The sequence below is a fragment of the Delphinus delphis genome, chromosome 17 (assembly GCF_949987515.2).
Source record: "Delphinus delphis chromosome 17, mDelDel1.2, whole genome shotgun sequence".
Lineage (NCBI taxonomy): Eukaryota > Metazoa > Chordata > Mammalia > Artiodactyla > Delphinidae > Delphinus > Delphinus delphis.
In genome coordinates, this window is record NC_082699.1 from 29,705,266 (window position 1) to 29,729,933 (window position 24,668).

At 35.1% G+C, this 24,668-nt stretch overlaps 1 protein-coding gene across 1 annotated transcript in view; it reads left to right on the forward strand.

The window, feature by feature from the left end:
* CNBD1 (cyclic nucleotide binding domain containing 1) overlaps positions 1 to 24,668 on the forward strand; it is a 368,568-nt gene that overhangs the window by 46,905 nt on the left and 296,995 nt on the right. Inside the window, 1 exon segment of the mRNA XM_060035261.1 lies at positions 5,436 to 5,594. Coding sequence (XP_059891244.1) covers positions 5,436 to 5,594 — 159 coding nt within the window.

Genomic DNA, 24,668 nt, shown 5'->3' on the forward strand with positions numbered 1-24,668 from the left:
TTATGGTACTTTAAGAAAATTACCTTAAACTTTGAATCTTAGTCTCTTCATCTAAAAATGGGGACAATAATACATACTTTAGAGTGATGTTGGAGGAATGGATGAGATAATGCATGCAAAATTTTACTTTATTTTCCTTAGTGCTGGTGCTAATCGCTATGAATTTACTGAGGCATTTAAAAAAAAAATCTAGAATACAGCCAATTAAAAAACATTGCTCTTGGGCTTCCCTGGTGGCGCGGTGGTTGAGAGTCTGCCTGCCGATGCAGGGGACACGGGTTCGTGCCCCGGTCCGCGAAGATCTCACATGCCACAGAGCGGCTAGGCCCGTGAGCCGTGACCGCTGAGCCTGCGCGTCCGGAGCCTGTGCTCCGCAATGGGAGAGGCCACAACAGTGAGAAGCCCGTGTACCGCAAAAAAACAAAACAAAACAAACAAACAAAAAAATTGCTATCTATAAAAACTATATTTTGCACTATGAATGGCTCTTTCACCAATGTATGATTTTGTAATACATACATTGGTCATTTGGAAAACATTGGTCCATTGAACTATGCAGATCTTGCAAATGTAGACATGTTTCTTTATGTAATATTAGAAAAAAACACAATTGTGATATTGTTAATATCACAACTGATCTCATCAGAAAAGCCTTTATGTACTGGGAAGCTGTCAAACTTACAGAGAGAGGTAAATACAAGTTTTCCAAAATTCTGATTTTCACTTGAAAGCTTGCATTTTATCATTGGCAACAAATGCTGCATCTTCCTTGAATTGACAATCCCACTTCACTCATTTTTGAAAAAATAAATCCTAAATATCCAAGTCAATTATTGTAGCTGGTTGGTTGTTCTTTCAAGTAACTATACAGCACAATGAAGAAAGTGGATAATTCAGCTTGCAACTCAGTAGTAGAAGCACTTTTATTTGAGACAAAAATTTCTTTAGAATGCCACAAAAATACTTTATCTGCAATTCTCATTTTGTCACGCAAAGTATCACAAAGAAGTGTACTCAAGGGTCAAAGGGTTAGGATTAAGCAAAATTACTATTTTTCTGTTTTTTTAAAACTGCAAATGTGTGGCAATGAGGAATTAGATGCTATTAGTTTGATGCCATTGTCTTGGTTCATGCTTACATGCAAAACAATGCCAAAAATAGTTAAAAGTCGATAGCAGAGAAAGGAATAGAGTTACAAAATTACTAGCGTTCTATGGTATCTATCCAATACTATAAATAATTTCATGCACCCATATCATTTACTTGGAGTAAAAATTAATTCACAAATAATTGGACATGGTGATGCCAAAAAAGTATGAATAGATTAATAGAGAATATTTATCTGTTGAACAGCGGCTATGCCTATATGGCAGGGTAAAAATATTTTTGAGTAAAATTTAGCATTTTTAGAAGTTTCTTCTCCAGAAAAATTCCTTTTAGCTTCTTACTGGAATATTTTTTGTCTAACGTTTTGTCATCTTATATGTCTCAGCTTTTACACTCTGATAAGCACCCTATGGTTGTTTTCACAATGTGTATAAATTCTTCATATCACTTTTAACATCTTTCAATAGCACATTTATAAGACTGATTATTCTATTAGTGCCTTCCTGCATTAGATATTAAGGAACATAAAGACAGAAATACAATAGATGTTTTGTATATTAAACTTTTACTCAGCATCTTTACTGAATTCTCTTATTGATTCTAGTATCTGTAGATTCATTTGGATTTTCCATGTATATAATTTGTCATCTGAAAAAATAATACCTTTACTTGACCTTTCCAATTCTTATACTTTTAGTTATATTAATTTTAATGCCCAGGACTTCCACTATAGTATTAAATAGGTTAGAACAGTATGCACATTTTGTTTTTGATTCCAGAGGCAAAGTTTTAATATTTCACTCTAAATACTGTAGTTTTTGCAAATACTTTTGTCATATTAAGAAAATTCACTTGTGTTCAGTTTGCTAAGATTTTGATTACAAATGAATATTGTATCATATTAAATATTATTTAGTTATTAATGATTTTTTCTCCTGTGTACTGTTAATGTGTTGAATAACATTTCTGGAATAGTATTCCTGGTGTAACCTCAACTAAGCTATGCTATATTATCTTTTAAAATTATCACTGGATTCAGTTTGTTAATATTTTGCTCCAGATTTTTGCATCATGTTATTGGCTTATAATTTTTGTTTCTTGTAAAATCCTTGCCAGATGTTGATATCAAGACTATGTTGATGTCATAAAACTAGACAGAAAGTATATATGACTTTTCTATTTTCTTGAAGTGTTTGGTTTTATTTATTTATTAAGAGTTTGTAGAATTTATCAGTAAGGCCACTTTGGCTGTGAGTTTCTTTGTGAGGAGATTCTTATTTAATAGTTATATTCTTTAAAATATCTAGAAAAATTCAAATATTCTATTTCTTCTTGTGTCAGTTTGTTAATTTGTACTTTCATAGTTACTTTTTCCTTTCATCTAAATTTTTCATAGTATAATCTTTTATTCTGTGGGATCTGTGATGAGGTCTCCTTTTTCATTCCTGATATTATTTATTCCTGCCTTCTCTCTTTTTGTACTTGACTAATGGTTTGCCAAGATTATTAGATATGTTTGTTCCAATTTTATTATATACTTATATACTTCTACTTATTTTGGGTTAAGTTGCTCTTCTTTTTTCACTTTTTGAGATAGATCCTTAGCTCATAGATTGTCAACTATTTTTTCTTAAAAACTATATGCATTTAAAGCAATAAATTTCTTCCCATTTATTTTCATCTACACCTTTTTATCTACCACCCAAAAAATCCTTAAGATGGTCAACTGAAAAAAAAAAGAGCTTATTAAAGTAGCTGATTACTGAGGAAAAGAGAAAAATAGTTTATGCTACCACAATGATCAATAAAACTGAATTTTATTTAAAAAATCCTAAACATATCGGTTACAGAAATATTATTACATATATACAAGTAACGTAATAGTGCAAATATTACATATCTTGTAACAATCTTATCATGTAACAAGTAGGACTTGTATGAAAGAAAAAAATCTTTAGAGGTCTGAGAATAACACAAAGGATCCAGTTATCAAATTAGACTTATGAGAATCAGAGATTTTACCCAGTATAAAATTTCACTAAAAATTTAAAGGTACAGGTAATTGTGAAACACAGAAACATAGAGAAGTCTGAGATTACAAACATAGCTCCAGAAAAGATGTGAATCATGTCCACAACCTCCTATACTCCCACTTGCCTTGGCAACTTACACATTTATTAATCCCTCATAAAATGATTTTGAATTTTATATGACTGAAAATTTTAGATTATATATATTGAATTGTTGCTAGTTTTAGTATATAAATATAATGATGAGGATTATTTTCTACCATTTACCAAAGAGCATAGGACACAGCTTAATCAATCAGTTAATTAATTAATATATATGACCATCTATTTCCTGCTGTTGCTTTTGGTGGTTTGGTATCACCTGCTTGGCTTCAAATATCTTAAATATCAATGGGGACTATTCTGAATCCTTTGGCTGCCTTGTGATTTTCAATGTAAAAGCAGGAATGCCAGGAATCTCTTGCCTTGGACAAATATGATGAACTTGAGCCAGAAGAATACTGGGTCCATGGGGACTCACTTTCTAAATTTCCCTCACAAAGTTTACCATATCTACCTCTACCTTGCCCTCCAGTCCACAGACCTCTCTCCTCTAGAAGAAAAGAACTCTATTCCATTTCATTTGAGAATCAGAGCTGGGTGGAGGAAAGCAGCCAATTGCTTTATATCTGAATCTTAACCACTGCTGAGCTTTACTGTACTTACTATTTATAGACATAACTGGGAATAGAGTTTTAAATAGTGTCCTACGTCTCTATGGATAGAATGGCTGAGCTTCTGTGAAAGTGGTGTAAGGGGAAATGGATTTTGGCTCTTAATTTTATCTTTGTAAGTTATGCTAAAGTATCTTTGCTTCTGAATATATCAGATAAGTAAGTTTTGCTATTAAGTTTTAATATTCTGTGAACTTTAGATTGCAAAAAACTCTTTCCAGCTCTACTGGAAAGTGGATAAGAGTGGTTAGACAAATTATATAAACTCTTTAAGCTGCAATTTCCTCATCTTATTAAATTGAGGATCATATTGTTTATTTCACTTAGTTAATGTTAATGAGATATATGTATATAATGTTTAATATAGTAGTCAGCACTTTTAAAAGGACTCAGGTAGATGTTAATGTGATGATTGTTATTGTTATTCCACATCATGTTTATCTTATATTTAACTTAAAAAAATCTTTTCATGTATTAATTAAAGGTGACTAATCTATGATCATTTGGATTTTTAGCATCTCCTCCACTATTTTTTTTCTTAAGGATGGACAACATTTGTTAGATTGCTTTTCCTTAGGTTTTTAGTGACCTCTTAATAGGAAAGCTCTGAGCTGGAAGGATAAATGGGAAATGGCTATCCATTCACACATCTCTTAGGGACTTAGTTGTGTAATATACTATAGCACAAGAATGAAGTATGGTGACTGCTTCCAAGACATTCATAATTTACCAGTTGGAAACAAAAGTTAAAAAAAATTACTTTTATCATTGGTGTCAAAAAAACCCCCAAAAAACCGGGGCTTCTCTTGGTGGCACAGTGGTTGAGAGTCCGCCTGCCGATGCAGGGGACACGGGTTCGTAGCCCGGTCCGGGAAGATCCCACATGCCGCGGAACGGTTGGGCCCGTGAGCCATGGCCGCTGAGCCTGCGCGTCCGGAGCCTGAGCTCCGCGACGGGAGAGGCCACAACAGTGAGATGGCACGCATACCGAAAAAAAACCAAAAAACAAAAAACCCACAAAACACTGAGAAACAACTGTAAGAGTGTAAAAGAAGGGTGACCATTGACTTGAAATATTTCCCTAAATATATGCACCTAATTTATTATGGAAGATGTTTCAATCACTTGGGACTGTTATATAATACCTATAACCAAATTCTGTACATAGAAAATATTTTTTTTCTTTTCTTTTTTTTTTTTTGCGATACGCGGGCCTCTCACTGTTGTGGCCTCTCCCGTCGCGGAGCACAGGCTCCGGACGTGCAGGCTCAGCGGCCGTGGCTCACGGCCCTAGCCGCTCCGCGGCATGTGGGATCTTCCTGGACTGGGGCACGAACCCATGTCCCCTGCATTGGCAGGAGGACTCTCAACCACTGCACCACCAGGGAAGCCCCAGAAAATATTTTATATATGTGTTTAATTGCATTATTAATGACTGGGAAAAAAACAAGCATTGAGAAAGAATATATTATTAAAATGCCAAATTACTTCAGAACAGTGCATTTCTACTCTTGACAGTAAAAAGTCATGTCAGCAATTTTTATACAAAACACAACACCATAAAATATTATGCTTCCTTGTTTAGAAAACCTGCTGAAGGCACAGCAGAAAGTAAACCCCAACAACCTGATGATTCTCACAACATATCTATCCATGTTAAAAAAGCACGTGGTGGCCATACTTTATATGGACCAAAAACATCTGAAGAGAAGTTAGTAGAATTCATGGCTATCTTAAAGAAATTGTAAGTATTTTAAATATATTAATTCTTGTAGTTGAGTAATTCTTTTGAATAGATTTTTTTAAAAGTTAGTTGTTTGCAGCTAAGTGTACTTTATTTACAAACTAGCACTAATGATTGATTCAGGAGAGCTGGAAATACTGGAGACTGATTCTAGATGAGTGCAATTTTCATCAATTCAGTCTTCATGGCATAGAATAGATATGTTGGTACTATATCCAATTGTGGCACATCATTTTAATTTTAAGTTGCAAGCAAAATAGTTGTTATTTACTGATTATGCTAAACAAAAATTATGTTTAAGATTTCACTAACTTATGGTTAGGCAGTCCTTCACAAATTTAAACTGTCTTCCCCAACAAAGAGCCTTTAAATAAATTTACCTCATATTCTCTTTAATTTTCTGGAGTGCTTTGTGCTGTGACTGGGGTACAACTGACTGAAGGAGATGAAGATGGAGAAAAGGGGGATTAAATCTGGGTGGAGGCTGGTTATTAGAGATGGTGTTGGATTTGTGAATACAACTAAAGTTGAAAGGAAACCATGGTACAGTGTTGGATACTGGAATTGAGACTGACAATAGAAACAAAGCCAGAAGTAAAAGTATCATACTAGAAATGAGGCTAAAAGACCAGTAGGGTGGATGAGAAATGAAAAATCTGGTATTTATGTTTAGAGAAATACACTATGAATTCTATGCCATAAGTACTTTTCTTCAATTTTAATGGCAAGTTTGAGAAAATATGGTCAGAGCTTCCAGGAACTTTGAGAATGGTCAGATTTCTGATGCTTTTACTTATAAGAATGATAATAAATAAACACAGCAAAGACTAGTTACTTTATAGGAAAGCATGTGTGAGGGAATTGTAGAGAGGGACATCATAACCACCTGCCATACAGGAGTACAGTTAAACTGGTAAGCTGTAAAAAATAGCAAATTTAACTAGAATGTGTTCAGTGAATGTGTTAAAAAATATACTTGTTAGAAAAATCACTACAGCACTAAAAGTTATTGGAGCTATAGGATGCTACAGCAATTTTCATTCTTAATGAAATGTCAACCATAATGTTGAATAAAAAATGTACTGGATTAAAAATTTTAAGTGTCTAGAAACCCATGAATCACTCACTGCTGATTTCAGATTGTGCTGGGCTGCAGAATTTTCAATGGATTTTCAATCCTCATCTTTCTGAAAATTAAAAGGTAGCAGTTTCTGGATAACAAAAAATTCTTATCTTAGATGCAGGAGGAACACAAGTGGCTATGGTTCTCCAGCAAGGTGTCAAAATACTAGGAAGTAAATCTACATTCAAGTCAGGATGGAAACAAGAAATGGATGAGAGCCAAGCACCATGTGAGCAATGGACTGAAGTGAAAAGGGGTCATGGTAGAAGGTTATCTAAACACAAGGGAGAATGAACAAAGAAGCTACTGCTACATCCTGATGTGGACCTCAGTGGAGTCCATATAACAACCAGTCTCCAAATACTGTAACAATAGATGCTGGGACAGTGGTAATCTCCAGAACCCACTTCTCACTCACATGTGACACAATGGGTGGGTGGGTAGGCAGAGGAGATCCTGAAGTACTGCAAGCTTCCACTTTCAGTGGCTCAGAATTATCCAAATGTGACTCTTCAGAATGAGGGTTTTGACTGCTGTCAATGAGTGGGGCTGTGACACCCACTGAGTTAAATAGCAGAGTAAATGAGGAGGAAACTCACTTTTATGAGATGTTTAATATTCACACAAAGCCTTAAAATCTACACATAAGATTTCTGATTGAATCCTCACATCAGTGCTTTGAAGTGGATATGATAAACTAGTAAGTAAAAGAGCAATGAATGTGCTAAATCCACAATCTATGACTGTTCTACAGACATGAATTTTATCTTCTTGTCTCCTTGGTATATGAGTGAATTTGTTTACTATTACTGTGTAACAAATTACATAAATATAGTGGCTTGAAACAACATACATTTGTTATCTCTCTGAACAAAATTTAGCTGTTCATGTCTCAGAATACTTCAATCAAGGTATCTGCCAGACTATATTCTCTTCCAGAGCATGAGGTCCTCTTCCAAACTCACGTGTTCTTGGCAGAATTCAATTCCTTTTGGTTCTAGGACTGAGGGCTTTACTTTCTTCCTGGCTCTAGTTGAGGGCTCCTCTTAGCTCCTAGAAGTCACGCAGGTCCTTGCCATATCATTCTCTCTCAGACCTTCTCACAACATAGAAGCTTAAATCTTCAAAACCAGCAATGGAGAGTCTCTCTCTCTATGTCTGTGTCTCTGTCTCTCTCTCATTCTGCTAAGATGTTGTCTTATATAACCTAACTAAAGACATTCATATTCCATCACCTTTGCCATAGTCTATTGGTTAGAAACAAATCATTGCTTTTGCCTCCACCCCCCCAAAATGCAGGGAGAGGTGACTGAGGGTCCCCTTGGGGTGTGCTAGCCATATTTGGTAACATTATAAATCTCATTGTGACTCTGTTAATCACATTTGTAATGGGTCTGTATGCTTTATGTATTCACACAAAAGTAGTTCAACTAAAATCTGTTTAATTGATGGATAAGTTGTCTTGTCTGTAAGCCCTCTGTTTATCTTTAAATGAACCATGATCAGATCCACAGACTACTTGAGTGATGTCATTGAATACATTTAAAAAAGTAACTACCTTATACTCTCTAAAATTCTTCACCTTGTCATCCTACTTGAAAAATATTTTAAAGTATTTATTTAATTAATAAATTTGTTTGGCTGCACTGGGTCTTAGCTGTGGCACAAGGGATCTTTAGTTGCAGCATGCAAACTCTTAGTAGCAGCATGTGGGATCTAGTTTTCTGACCAGGTATCGAACCTGGGCCCCCTGCATTGGGAACGTGGAGTATTAGCCACTGAACCACCAGGGAAGTCCCCCTACTTGAAATTTTAACAAATTAATTTTGAGTAACAGTAGCCTCTTTTTAAAGAAATACAAATATGCTTGACAAGATTAAGAATATTGATTATTGATAACTTGATTATTTTGGCTTAATCATATCGATTACTTCTTAACTTATACTTCAGTTCAGCAACTCTGAGTAAACAGTGCTAGATGGGAGGAAGGATAAATGATGTTGAAACATTAAAATTGTTGCAAAGGGCACGTATGGAGGATGTCACCATAGAGGAAGGGTTTGAGTAACTACAGTACACTGTAATAGGGAAGTGTGTGTGGAGAACAGACAATGGGAGGGAGAGATGAGAGAGAGAAAAAAGAGAATTGAGAAACTTTCCGTTAAATTTTGTATTTTGAGGTATGTCAGATTGAATATAAGCTTACCATATGTGTTAGTTAAATTTTGGATTGTAAACAACAGAAACCGATTCTGGCTAATTAAAACAAATAACCAAAAAAAGGAAGGGGGTAGAGGGGGAACCTGTGGAAGAATATTGGATAGCTCCCAAAATGGAGAAGAAGTATTAGATGCTGGATATGATATGCACCTCTGGATATCTTTTTTTTATTTTTAAACTTTTTATTTTATATTGGAGTATAGCCAATTAACAATGTTTTGATAGATTCAGCATAGGGATTCAGCCATACATAAACATGTATGCTTTCTCCCCCAAACTCCCCTCCCATCCAGGCTGCCACATAACGTTGAGCAGAGTTCTCTGTGCTCTATAGTAGGTCCTTGTTGGTTATCCATTTTTAAAATAGCAGTGTGTACATGTCGATCCCAAATTCCCTGACTATCCCTTACCCCCATCCTTCCCCCCTGGTAATCATAATTTTGTTCTCTAAGTCTGTGAGTCTGTTTCTGTTTTGTAAATAAGTTCATTTGTATCACTTCTTTTTAGATTCCACATATAAGGCATATCATACAATATTTCTCTTTGTCTGACTTACTTCACTCAGTATGACAATCTCTAGGTCCATCTATATTGCTGCAAATAGCATTATTTCATTCTTTTCAATGGCTGAGTAATATTCCATTGCGTATATGTACCACATTTTCTTTATCCATTCCTCTGTTGTTGGATATTTAGGTTGCTTCCATGTCTTGGCTATCATAAACAGTGCTGCAATGATCACTGGGGTGCATGTATCCTTTCGAACCATGTTTTTCTCCAAATATATGCCCAGGAGTGGGATTACAGCATCATATGGTAGCTCTAGTTTTAGTTTTTTAAGAAACGTCCATATCGTTCTCCATAGTGGCTGTACCAATTTACATTCCCACCAACAATGTAGGAGGGTTCCCTTCTCTCCACACCCTCTCCAGCATTGGTACAACATTGGACTCAATCAGGTACAACTATTTTTGATTGGGGGTTATTAGGCTCACACTTTAGTTTCAAGGATAGGGAGTCAGATTGTTGTAGTTTGTTTTCAATACTCACCTCTTGAATAAATGCTGATGGGGGCTGTACATTATAATTTACAATTTTACTGAAGTTATATTCAATTGGTAAGAGATAGCATTTCAAAAGAGAAAGTATTTCAGAAAGAGGGGAAATGGATCATGAATAAACAATATTAAAAGCAATGAATTAATATATGGCTTGGAATTTTAATTTATAAATAATTTTGATTTTATTCTTCATTTATTAATGAATTCAATATATACTTTTGTATTCCCACATGTTTCTGAACATACCCTTGGTATTGGGACTGCAGTGGTGAACAGGCAATATTTTTGCCTTTATGGGGAGCTTATGTTCTAATGTAAGAGAGATAATAAACACATATATATTATGTTAGTGATAAGTATTAGAAACAAAAACTAGTGCTGAATAGGTGTATAGGGCATGATGGAAATGATTAGAGAAGTCAGATAATTTAATGAAATGAGAGAGATAGTGAGTCAAATATCTTGGAGAAGTGAATTCCTGGCAGAGGAGACACAAGTGCAAGAGCTCAGGATGGCAATGTGCTTTGCAAATTGAAAAAAATTAGCAAGGGAGGCCAGTGTTATGAAAGTGCCTAAATGAAGGGAAGAGTTGGTGGAAATGAGGCTTCAGAGGTAGCTGAACCAGATCACTACTTAGGGTCTTGTAGGCTGTGGTACATTTTTAATCTTGGTGTGATAGGCAAAATGGGAATTATGTGTTTTGATTTACATGGTGATGGGTCATGTGTGGAGAGTCCATTGTGGGTCCCAGGAGGAGATTTGGATGACCTGTCAGAAGACTATATGGAATTGGTCTAGGCAAGAGATGACTGTGGCCTGAATTCTGTTTTAGGGAGTACAATATGACATGTAGAATTTGATTTATTTTTTTAAAAAGACATGAGCTAGTTGATAATGGATGGTGCTGGAGCGTAAGGCCCATACCCGGTGTCATAAGACAACTCTCAGAATGAGAGAAAATATTTGCAAATGAAGCAACTGACAAAGGATTAATCTCCAAAATATACAAGCAGCTCATGCAGCTCAATATCAAAAAAAAACAAACAACACAATCAAAAAATCGGCAGAAGATCTAAGTAGACATTTCTCCAAAGAAGATATACAGATTGCCAACAAACACTCGATAAGATGCTTAGCATCACTAATCATTAAAGAAATGCAAATCAAAACTACAATGAGGTATCACCTCACATGGGTCAGAAAGGCCATCATCAAAAAATTGACAAACAAAAAATGCTGGAGAGGGTGTGGAAAAAAGGGAACCCTCTTGCACTGTTGGTGGGAATGTAAATTTATACAGCCACTATGGAGAACGGTATGGAGGTTCCTTAAAAAACTAAAAATAGAACTACCATATGACCCAGCAATCCCACTACTGGGCATGTACCCTGAGAAAACCATAATTCAAAAAGAGTCATGTACTACAATGTTCATTGCAGCTCTATTTACAATAGCCAGAACATGGAAGCAACCTAAGTGTCCAGTGACAGATGAATGGATAAAGATGTGGCACATATATACAATGAAATATTACTCAGCCATAAAAAGAAATGAAATTGAGTTATTTGTAGTGAGGTAGAGGGAACTAGAATCTGTCATACAAAGTTAAGAAAGAAAGAGAAAAACAAATACTGTATGCTAACATACATATATGGAATCTAAAAAAAAAAAAATGGTTCTGGTGAACCTAGGGGCAGTATAGGAATAAAGACACAGACATAGAGAATGGACTTGAGGACACGGGAAGCAGGAAGGGTAAGCTGGGATGAAGTGAGAGTGTAGCATTGACATATACACACTACCAAATGTAAAATAGATAGCTAGTGGGAAGCAGCTGCATAGCACAGGGAGATCAGCTCAGTGCTTTGTGACCACCTAGAGGGGTGCGATAGGGTGGGTGGGAGGGAGATGCAAGAGGGAGGGGATATGGGGATATATGTATAGCTGATTCACTTTGTTTTACAGCAGAAACTAACACAACATTGTAAAGCATTATACTCCAATAAAGATTTAAAAAAAAAAAAAAGACGAACTGAACAGTTTTCAATTGATGTTCCTGGAAGCATATTAGATTACTTGCTCAACTTGACCACCAACAAAGAGAATGCTGGGCAATTCATCTAATGCTCTCACATGTTCATATTTGATTACATTGCCTATAACACCACCAGCTTTAAAAATACAATTATGGATTTCTTTGGTAAAAATAATTGGTTTCTTTATAAATGGCTAATTTCTGGGAAGAAAAGTGTTGTGCATATGTATTTGTGGGGGCTGTAGAAAGTGTAGGAGAAGAGACAAATTTATAAATGAACGGTGAAAAGCAGTTTAAGATCTTCTGAGAAAACTTGGCCCAAATGTTTTTTCTCCTACTTTCTCCAATTAAAGATGTTTCCTTTGAGGGAATGAGGCATCTGAAGATCTTTATGTTTCAGTGGAGCAGTGATGCAAAGCCACTTCTCAGGAATGACTCAGAGGAATTTCTCCCTAAAAGGACATGAGGATTTTTGCTTTTTAGATTCAAGCTTTTTAAAATGCAAATGCAATATGGTTCTTACAGTGCTGTTTTCTAGTGAAATGGCGTATAAGATGAGGAATTGTCATCTCAAACTATGTTTTAGGTCTACATGCTATTGAGAGAAAAACACTTTGTGGGTTATTAATTCTGTTAAAAATACAGAATCAGGTTATAAACTAAGTGAAATTGGAAAGGCCCTCTCCTCTAGAAAAGAAAGTCTTTATTTGAAGCTAAAAGAGAAAGTAAGACAATAACGAATTGTGTAAATGCTAAAAGTAATTTAGATTTCTGACAGAAACAGTGATCATTTATAAGAATGGAAACTAAAAAAAGAGAGCTATCTGTGTTAAGGAGATGAGTTAGCCAAGGACAGAGATTAAAAAACTCATTGACAGATTTACAGTATAGAAGAACAAGGCACTGAGTCTTGGCCCACCAATGACAGAGTTAAAGTTACATTCGGGATGCACGTATTGCAAAATGCCTGGACTTTGGAGTCAGGAAGAAATGTGTTCTGAACTGGGCTCCTCTAGTTATTAGTTGTATGACCTTGGGCAAATTTCTACCTCTTGATACATAATTCACTAATCTATAAAATGGGCACAATTATTAACCTCAGAGGATCATTGTTGTGAAGCCTAAATGAAGTTAAAAATGTAAAGCCTCACAAATATTACTTGGTCCATCATAGGCCCTTTGTACAAGTCAATCTTCCCTTTCCCAAAGAATCTTCCATATCATGATAGAATTTTTTTATAAAAGCTGCCAGTGATATTTTTGTACTGGAGTTTCAGAAGTTACTAATTGGTCACAAATTAACTAGTGTTTAAGAAAATTATATCTTTGTATCTTTCTTCTATTGTTTGGAAATAAGCAAATGCCCTCAATTATATAGTTCTTGTAAAAAAATTTTTTTCACTGTATAGCTGCATCTTAGTCCATTTGGGTTGCCATAAAAAACAATACAATAGACTGAGTGGCATAAATAACAGAAATTTATTTCTCACAGTCAGTTCTGGAGGCTGGGAAGTCTAAGATCAAGGCACCTGCAGATTCCTTGTGTGGTGAAGGCCCACTTCCTGGGTCATAGGTGGCCCTCTTCTTGCTTTGTCCTCACATGGAAGAAGTGGTGAGAGCTCTCAGGGTCTCTTCTCACACTCGTTGTCCAATGTGTGAAACGGGGGTTCCCTGAACCAACAAGCAATTCAACTCAATTTTGATGCTACCTACTCAGAGATAACATCAGATTTCACAGCTTTTGGGTTCAGTTCTACAACTACTGTCTTTTCTCCATCCCATCCTTCCCTTTCAGACACCAGTTGAAAGCCTGTGCTTCTGACTGACCTACTACAGATTAGAGGTTCCCACAACTCCCTTCTTGGACTTCAGATACCAGTCACAAGTCCAAATTGTTACCTGTACTTCTGACAAGCTGACTATAAATCACAGGTTCCCATGGTCCCTTCCTTGGGTTCAATTAATTTGCTAGAGCAGCTCATAGAACTCAGAGAAACAATTTGCTTACTAGTTCACTAGTTGATTATAAAAGGATATAACTCAGGAACAGCCAGATGGAAGACATCCATAGAACAAGGTATGTAGGAAGGGATGTGGAGCTTCCATGCCCTCTTGGAGCACACAATTCTCCCCAAATCTTCACATGTTTATCAACCTGGAAGCTCTCCAAACTCTGTCCTCTTGGCTTTTCATAGAGGCTTCATTACATAGTCAAGAGTGATTAAATCATTGGCTATTGGTGATTCAATAGCCAATGGCCCTCTTCCTCCCTGGAGGTTGGAGTGGGGTGGAGAGGTGAGGTGCTGGGGGTTGGGGATGGAGGGTAGGACTGAAAATTACAATCCTCTAATCATATGGTTGGTTCTCCTGGCAACCAGCCCCCTTTCTCAGGTGAAGTCCAAAAGTCACTTTATTAACCTATCAAGAGACATTTTTGTCACTGTCAACACTTAGAAAACTCCAAGGGTTTTGGGGGTTGTAAGCCAGAAACTACAAACAAAGACCAAACATATATGAGAAATAGCTTTTGGTCATCTGAATGACCAAATCTATATTGCTTATAAATCACAATATTGAAGCCACTAATCCCATTCATAAGGGCTCTACCTTCATGACCTAATCATTTCCCAAATGTTCCACCTCCTAATACCACATCACATTGGAGCTTGAGATTTTAACATAAATTTTGGGAGGACATAAACATTCAGTCCATAAGATATATGTTATTTCAACATAGATGTGAATGTTAAAGCTGAGACTTATTGCCTTGGGTGACTATTCATTTGTTCATTTCAAGTTAGAATCCTTTTTGTCATAGAAATATTTTCTAGGTATTTGGTATAAGTGCTTTCTTACTATATTAGATTTGTAAGTGTAATAGAAAGCACACGTCAGGCATTGAGAGATCAGAATGGATAACTCCAATGGGAGTTTTTATCATGTTATGTATTACAGATTTAATGACAGAATAGAGTATGATGCTTTTAAAATATTTCTTATGACAATTGCTGACATTATCACAAGATGCAAATTTTTGTTAAAAATTTAATGTCTGGACATATAAAAAACATTTCTTGCCTTCCTAATGTAATTATTTAACAGTCTATTAAAGTCATCTTGAAAGTTAGTTCTAACTTTATCAAGTAAGATGTCTTAGTTACATATGTATGAAATTGTGGATTATACATTTGGACAGATTGCCTTTATACCCAAGGAGCTGTTATCTCATGACATGAAGAACTATTTTGGAGAGATTTAAAAAATAAGTCTAGGCTTAAGTAATATCTTATTAGAAAATCTTGGAAAGATTGTTTGTTTCTAACAGAGTATGGTTCTGCATAGTAACTCTTGCTTGTCAAGTCCTGGGTCTAACTGCAGAGAGGTAATAAAACAATTTGGTAGTCTTTAAAAGCCTGCAACATATTTCCTTATGTGTCTTTCCTCTCATCCATTAAACATTTATTCTTACAAAATAATGGTTTAGTTGGTTCCCTTAATATTCAAGGATGACATGCTCTCAATGGATTTGTGACTATACCTCCTATCTCATGGTCTGCATGGAATTTAGTTTCAAAATGAGCCACTACATTGAGTTTGTTGCACAGCAAATTATACCATCAGGATATGGATCAATATTCTTTCTTTAGTGTATTAGATCTTTCTTCAATGTTCAATGTATTAGATCCTTGTCAACTAGCTGAAAACTATGCTGGCAAAAATTCTCTGAAGCATTCATTCTCTGTTTGGTTAACTGATAATTATTCTCATATTCTAGCTAAACATTTCTAAACATTACTTCTCTTCTGTTTGCTATTTGGTGTCACAAACTTAATAATTTAACATCTAAAATTCTTATTTGAAATCAACAAAACCTGATTCTTTAGCTAAGAGAAATTATCAAATTTCTGGTTATTTAGAATGATTTCCTTGAAATGGAATTACTGGTAGATAAAAGACTAAGATATTATAATTATTAATACTTTAAACCACATTTATTTTTGGAAAGAATGAACTAATTGATATTGCCCTTAGCAGTGAAATTAGCTTTAAAATTTTTTCCAATTTCATAGGACACAACAAAAACATCACAATTGCCTTTGTTTTTGCTTCCTTCTTAAGCTGAGGTTTTCTTCATTCATTTATTGGATATTTGTATTTGTTTGTGTTGGTGTGAGCTATCTGATCTTAGCCTTTTCCTGTCTTTTCTATTGTGCTTTAATTGTGTATTGCTAATATAAAGAGCTTTATATGTGTTATATATTGTAGACATAAATAATTGTAATATGAATTGAGTACCATTTATGCAAAGGAGAACAAAATCTTCACAAAAAGGATTTTGCCTAATATGTATATTTACCCCAAATATTTGATATTTGTCCAGAATATATTTGCAGATCATGATAGATTTTGACAGGCATCAAATAAAGAAGAAATAATGACTTTATGTATACTATTATTGTGTAATAATATACACAATATTAATATATTATTGTGTAATAATATACACAATATTAATATATAATATATATCATATCTTATTAATATAAACAGCTTTATTGAGGTAAAATTTACATACAATAAAATGCATATTTTAAAGCATTCAGTTTAATGTCTTGATGCATGTATACATCTATGAAACGATTATCACAATCAAAATAATGAACATATTCATCATTCTCAAGAGTTTCCTTGTGCAACTTTGTAGTCCTTTCCTTTTGCCCAACCTTATACCCTGTGCCCAAGCAATCACTAATCAGCTTTCTGCCACTATAGATTAGTTTATATTTTCTAGGATTTTATATACATTGAATCATATAGTATATACTGTATTTTAATCTGGCTCTTTCACTCAACACAATTAATCTGGAGATTCATTCATGTTGTTTTGTGTATCAGTAGTTCATTTCTTTATTTTTTTTTTTGAATAGTAATCCACCCTATGAATATACAACAGTTTATTCATCTGTTGATAGACATTTGGTTTGTTTTTAGTTTTTGGCTATTACATAAAGCTGCTATGAAAATTCATGTACAAGTATTGGCATGGGCATTTGTCTTCATTTCTATTAAGTAAAAACCTAGAAATGGAGCAACTTAGTCTATGGTGAGTGTATGTTGAACTTTTTAAGAAATTGCCAAACCGTTTTTCAAAACTCTTGTACCACAAGACATTTTCACTATTAGTTTATGAGAGTTCTAGTTCCTTTGCATTCTTGTCAAATCTTAATTTGGCCATTCTTTAAATTTTAATAATTCTAATAGGTGTGTAGTGATATATCATGATTTTAATTTGTACTTCCCTAATGACTAATGATATTTAATGTATTTATTTGTCATTCATCTATATTGTTTGGTGAAATACTTGCACAAATACTTTGCACATTTTAAAAGTGAAAACTCAATTTTAAAAAGGGAAAATATTTGCACAAATATTAAGGATTTTTATATATTCTGAACATATATTTGAACATATATCAGATATATGCTTTGTAAATATTTTCCCGGTCTTTGGCTTCTCTTTTTCATTCTCTTCACAGTGATTCAAAAAGTAGAAGTACTTAATTTTGATTAAATCCAATTTAATAATTTTTCTTTTATGAATCATGCTTTTGATATTATATCTAGGAAATGTTTGCCCTACTAAAAATCTCAAAGGGTTGATTATATGTTTTCTTCTACAAGTTTTATAGTTTTAGGTTTTGCATTTAAGTCTATTATCCATTTTGAGTTAATTTTTGCAAATGGTATAAAGTATGATTAGAAGTTTTCTATTTATTTATTTATTTGTTTGTTTGTTTTGTTCATTGATATTCAATTATTCCAGTACATTTTTTGAAAAGAGTACTCTTTCTGGATTGCACTGCCTTTGTAGTTTTGGTGGAAATTATTTGTGCATATATGTGTGGGTCTACTTCTGGAATTTATATTTTGTTGACATATGTCTATGTTAGTCTAATATTACAGTGTCTTGATTACTATAGTTTTTAAATATGTCTTGAAATCAGGTGTGTGAATCTTCCATTTTGTTGTTCTTTTTCCAAAATTGTTTTAGGTTATCTTTAGTCCTTTGTATATTCATATGAATTTTAAAAATCAATTTGTAAGTTGCTAAAAAAGAAAAGCCTGCCTGGCATTTTTATATATTTATTGCAATTTTCCTTCAATTGCTTTTTTAATGTTATGTTTGTTTTAGGTAATAGAACTTATTGAAGCTTACTGGGTTTTTAACAAGTCTAGCTGTAGAGCTCATTTCAGAATAAACTTTATACAGATAAATAATGTGTTAAACAAATAAAACCATGACTATTTTGGTTGAGAGATGGTGGGATCTGGAAATCTTTCTACTCTGTGTATAAATCCTACAAATCAGTATTACTAAGACTTCAAAGAGTCTTTTTTTTTTTCTCAGTTACCCACAGTTTTAACATTTTCATCTCTTCATTTTTTTTCTGCCTGAAGTATACCTTTTAATATTTTCTTTAGTGTGGTCTCTTGATAGAAAATTCTTTCAAGTTTTATTTGTTAGAAAAATGCCTATATTTGTTCTTTATTTTTGGAAAAATTTTTTTTTTTTTTTGCTTAGAATGGAATTTGAGATTGGCAGTCATTTTCTTTTATCTCTTTATGGCTTTGTTTCAACTACAAAGTCAGCTATCTGTCTCGTTCATTGTTATGCCTTTGTTCCTCTTTTGAAAGTAATAAGACTTTACTTTTTCTTAGATTTTTTTTTTTAAAAGATGTTGGGGGTAGGAGTTTATTTACTTATTTATTTATTTTTGCCATGTTGCATCTTCATTTCTGTGCGAGGGCTTTCCCTAGTTGTGGCAAGCCGGTGCACTCTTCATCGTGGTGCGCTGGCCTCTCACTGTTGCAGCCTCTCTTGTTCCAGAACACAGGCTCCAGACACGCAGGCTCAGTAGTTGTGGCTCATGGGTCTAGTTGCTCCACAGCATGTGGGATTCTCCCAGACCAGGGCTCGAACCTGTGTCCCCTGTGTTAGCACGCAGATTCTCAACAACTGCACCACCAGGGAAGCCCCTTCTTAGATGTTTTTAAGATTTTTCTCTTTGGTTTTAAAATTTTTACTGTGATTAACCCAAAATTTGATTTTTTTTCATCTTCAGTTTGTAGTTCTTCTTCTTCTTTTTTCTTAATAAATTTATGTATTTATTTGTTTTTGGCTGCTTTGGGTCTTCATTGCTGCTTGTGGGCTTTCTCTTGTTGCAGTGAGCGGGGGCTACTCTTTGTTGCAGAGTGCAGGCTTCTCATTGTGGTGGTTTCTCTTGCACGGAGCATGGGCTCTTGGCATGCAGGCTTCAGTAGTTTTGGCACACGGGCTCAGTAGTTGTGGCTCGTGGGCTCTAGAATGCAAGCTTAGTAGTTGTGGCGCATGGGCTTAGTTGCTCTGCAGCATGTGGGGTCTTCCCAGACCAGGGCTTGAACCTGTGTCCCCTCCATTGGCAGGTAGATTCTTCACAACTGTGCCACCAGGGAAGTCTCTGTAGTTCTTCTCAAAGTTCAGGTTTGATTTCCTTAGTTTTGGAAAAATTTTAACCATTAATTTACCAAATGTTGCTCCTGATGAGCTCTCTTTATTCTACCCTTCTGGAACTCCACTTATTCATATGTTAGAATTTCTTATAATGTCTTATATGTTTTCTATCTTGTTTCCATCATTGGAAAATATCTTGTATTTGCCATCATTTTGTCTCATCTTGTGTATTTTTTTGCTCTTATTTTCCTGTTCACCAGTTCTTTTTAGTTCATTCATGGAGTTCTTAATTTCAGTTACTGCACTTGTCATTTCTAGAAACTTCAGTGGACTCTTTTCTATAGTTTATGGTTCTTTGCCAAAATCTTCATATTATCATTTAAATTCTTGGACATTTCAGTCATAATTATTGCTTTGTTATGCAATTTGGTCACATGTTAACCTTATATACTTGGGCTAACTATTGTTTTATTGATGTCTACTCTTATGCCAAATTCATCTGAATTAAAAATAACCTTAGCTTTATGGTGTGTGTTGATATCTGGTAAGATAATTTCTTACTATTTTTTTAGTTCTTACTAGTCTTACTATTTTTTTAATTAATTATATATATAAAATAATACATATATATATATAAAATAGTAACTTTCTCATTCAGGAACATGGCGAATATTTTGCATTTTTTTACTCTTCTTTTGTGACTCAATAGAGTTTCATATAATGTCATATAGCTTTTATATCTTTTTGTGAATGTTATAAATGCATAATTTTCTTATTGTATTTTTTTTCAACACCAGGCTCAAAGGAAATTAGGGGGCACAATTTAAGAAGTACTTTTTTCTTTCAGTTTTATTGAGCTATAATTGATATACAGCACTGTATAAATTTAAGATGTACAGCATAATGACTTGACTTACATGTATTATGAAATGATTGCCACAAATTTAATTAACATCCACAATCCCATATAGATACAATTTTTTTTTCCTTCTGATGGGAACTTTTAGGATCTATTCTCTTAAAACTTTTCAAATCATTGTATTTTCTAAGTATTGCAAGTATATGGGAAAGCTATTTAACTAGGTCTATATATAGTTGTAACTGACTGCCTTACTGAACTAATATTTATTCTAATATATTTCAATTGACTTTATTTTAATTGTTTTAATTGCCATAATACTGTCTGGGAATAATGATCATTTTATCTCCTTTCAAATAGATATACTGTGTTTTTACTTATCTTAATGCATTAAATATAACATTACAATAGCATTAAATAAACAATTGTAGGGATAGTGAGAAGCTTTTTCATGTATTTTATTTTAATAGTATGCTTCTGGTAATTTATCATACTGTGTGATATTGTCTCTTTGTTGAAGGGAAAAATACATTTTAGAGTAGTAGCATTCTTTTAAAAAAGTCTTGAATTGAAAACCCAGCTTGCAACTTGCTTACATGATCATAAATATTTTATCTAACCTGAGTTTCCTTATTTTTAAACAAGTGATAAATATATCTATCCCCAGGATTTTTATGAAACTTAAGGAGAGAGCATATGAAGTGCTTACTCCAATATAAAATAAAAATAAAATAAAGGTTATGCACATAGTAGGTAATATACTCACACAGGTGCATGCACACACACATATACTTGTTTCCACCCTGCTTTATGCCCCAAAAGTATGACTTGTATAAACTGTGTCAGTTACTCTTCCTGGACATTTTTTTCTGGTTGAATTTAGTATTACACAATGGGAGACACTAGGAGATAAAAAGGGATAGAAGGAGTTTGAAGTCAGAGTAACTATTCCTTTGGGTCTTTTCTTGCTGAGTAGGCAAGGTTGGCTGTGTCCTTCTACTGAATGCCATAGTAGTCCCCCTTCTACAACTATAGCCCACTCAATATAAAAAGGACCCCTCCTTTCCTTAGTGTAGATATTGAACCATTCTTGCATCCCTGGGATAAATCCCATTTGATTATGGGGTATGATCTTTCTAATACATTGATGAATTCAGTTTGCTAATATTTTGTTGAGGATTTTTTGCATTTATGTTCATCAGCAACATAGACCTGTAATTTTCTATTTTTGTGATGTGTTTTTCTGGCTTTGGTATCAGGGTGGTTCTGTCTTCATAGAATGAGTTTGGAAGCATTCTTTCCTGTGTAATTTTTTTTTTGGAATAGTTTGAGAGGCATAGCTGTTAACTCTTCTCTAAATGTTTGGTAGAATTCACCTATGAAGCCACCTGGTCTTGGAGTTTTGTTTTCTGGAAGTTTTTCTTTTTTAATTACTAATTCAATTTCATTACTGGTCATTGGTCTGCTCATATTTTTCTATTCATTCCTGGTTCTGTTATGTGAGATCATACGTTTCTAGGAATTTGTCCATTTCTTCTTGGTTGTCCATTTTTTTTAGTGTATAATAGCAGTATTCTTGTAATCCTTTGTATTTCTGCAGTGTTGGCTGTATCTTCTCCATTTTTGTTTCTAATTTTATTTATTTTCACCTTCTCCCTTTTTTCCCCTGATGAGTCTTGCTAAAGCTTTATCAGTTTTGTTTATCTTTTCAAAGCATCATCTCTTAGTTTCATTATTCTTTTCTATTATTATTTTAGTGTCTATTTCATTTATTTATGCTCTGATCTTTATGATTTCTTTCCTTCTACCAACTTTGGGATTTGTTTATTCTTCATTTTCAAGTTCCTTTAGGTGTAAGCTTAATTTGTTTATTTGAGGTTTTCCTTGTTTCCTGAGGTAGGCTTGTATCACTATAAACTTCCCTCTTGGAACTGCTTTTGCTGCATCACATAGCATTTGAGTCATGTTTTCATTTTCATTTATTTCCAGGTATTTTTTCATTTCTTCTTTTATTTCTTCAGTGACCCCATTGGTTGTTTAGTAGCATATTGTTTAGCCTCCACATATCTTTTGTTGCAGCTTTTTTCCCTTGTAGTTGGTTTCTATTCTCATAGCATTTTCATCGAGAATATGCTTGATAGAATTTCAAAATTTTTAATTTATGGTAATTTATTTTGTAGCCTAGCATGTGATCTACCCTAGAGAATGTTCCATGTGCACATGAAAAGAATGCTGTTTTTGGATGGAATGTTCTATATATATCTATTAAGTGCATCTGGTATAATGACTTATTGATTTTCTGTCTGGATGATCTGTCCATTGATGTTAGTAGGGTGTTAAAGTCCCCTACTATTATTGTGTTATTGTTAATTTCTCCCTTTATGTCTGTTAATATTTGCTTTATGTTTTTAGGTGCTTCTATGTTGGGTACATATATATTTACAATTGTTATATCTTCTTTGATTGATCCCTTGATCATTATGTAATGTCCTGCTTTGTCTCTTGTTAGTTAGTCTTTGTTTTAAAATCTATTTTATCTCATATAAGTATTGCTACCCCAACTTTCTTTTCATTTCCATTTGAATGGAATACCCTTTTTTCCATCCCTTCAATTTCAGTCTGCTTGTGTCTTTAGATCTGAAGTGAGTTTCTTGTATATGGGTCTTGTTTTTTTTTTTTTTTTTTTTTTTTTTTTTTTTTTTATCCATTCAGCCACTCTATGTGTCTTTTGACTGGTGCATTTAGTTTATTTACATTAAAATTAACTATTGATTAGCATATACTTATTGCCATTTTGTTAATTGTTTGTGGGTTGTTTATGTAGTTCTTTTCTGTTCCTTTCTTCTTTTTCTCCCTTCAGCGGTTTTATCTTGTTTCTTTTTATAGAACATATTCTTCTGTCACCTCATTTTGCCAAATTAATTGCTTTTATTTCTGTGTATTTGGTAGGTTGGTTATGTTTCCTGATCTTGGAGAAGTATCCTTATATAGGAGAAGTCCTGTGTAGCCTAACAACACACTCCTCTCTGGTGATTAGAGTTATATGCTTTATGGGTATCCTCTATGTAGGATGGGTGGGTCCTCCTGTTGTGGTAGGTTGACAAGTGTGGAATGCAGATAGGCATGGCTGGTCCACAGTTTGTTTAGTTGCCAGGCCCTACCTTGTGTGGAGGCTGTTGGCTGCTAGTGGTTGGGGCCAGGTCCTGGCACAACTTGCCATAAGGATAGGGGAGTCCTGGTCCTGGTGTTGGCCTGCTTATGGCTAGGGCCAGGTAATGAGGTGGCTGGCTGCAGAACCCTCATGGCTCCTGGGGCTAGTGTTGGCCCACTGGTGGGGAGACCCAGGTTTAGTGTTGGTTGGCTGTGGAGTCAGGGGTTCCAGAGCCAGTGTTGGCCTGCTGATGGACAGGATCATGGTCCATGGTGTCTTGGGGTGATGCCAGCCTCTTGGTGGATAGGCCAGATTTTAAAATCACTGGCTGTGGGGTCCAGAGGTCAAGATCAAGGCCCTGGGGGTCCTGGGGCTGGTCCATACCCTCTAGTGGGTGAGGCCAGGTCCTGGGGCTAGTGCCAGCCCATTGGTTAGCAAAGTTATGTCCTGCATCCATTGGCCATGGAGCACAGGGGTCCCAGAGCTGATGTTGGCCTGTTGGTTGGTTGGGCTAGGACCCAGGGACTTCTGGGTCTAGTTCTGGCCCACTCATGGGTGGTGCCAGGTTCTGAGGCCTCTGAGGTTAGATTCTGGGATGGTTGGGGGCTCAGGATGTCCTATGGTAGCTGGTCTGCTGGTGGGTGTGACTGTGTCCATGTCTAGCTAGCTGATTGGTCTGGGATGTCCCTGGACTGGTGCCTACTGGCTGGTGGACAAAGCTAGGTCCTCACATTAAAAAGCTAGACTGAGGTTTCCATAATAGTGCTTACCAGCACCAGTGTCCTCATGGTAGGATGAGTTCCCTAAAGTGAATTCTGCCAGTGTATATGTACCAGGGTTAATTTCAGAGTTGTCTTCTGCCTCTTTGGGAGGCTCCCCAAGATCAGTGAGTGAGTCTGACCCAGGATTCCTTCAAATTATTGCTTCTGCCTTGGGTCTCAGAGCATGTGAGATTTGTGTGTGCCCTTTAAGAGTAGACTGTCTATTTCCTACAGCCCTCTTCTTCTCCCTAAAGTAAGCCCTGCTGGTCTTCCAAGCCAAATGCTCTGGGAGCTCTACTCCTGGTGCAAAACCCCTGGCTGGAGTGGCAAATATGGGACTTGGACCTCTCACTACATGGGGAGAACTTCTGC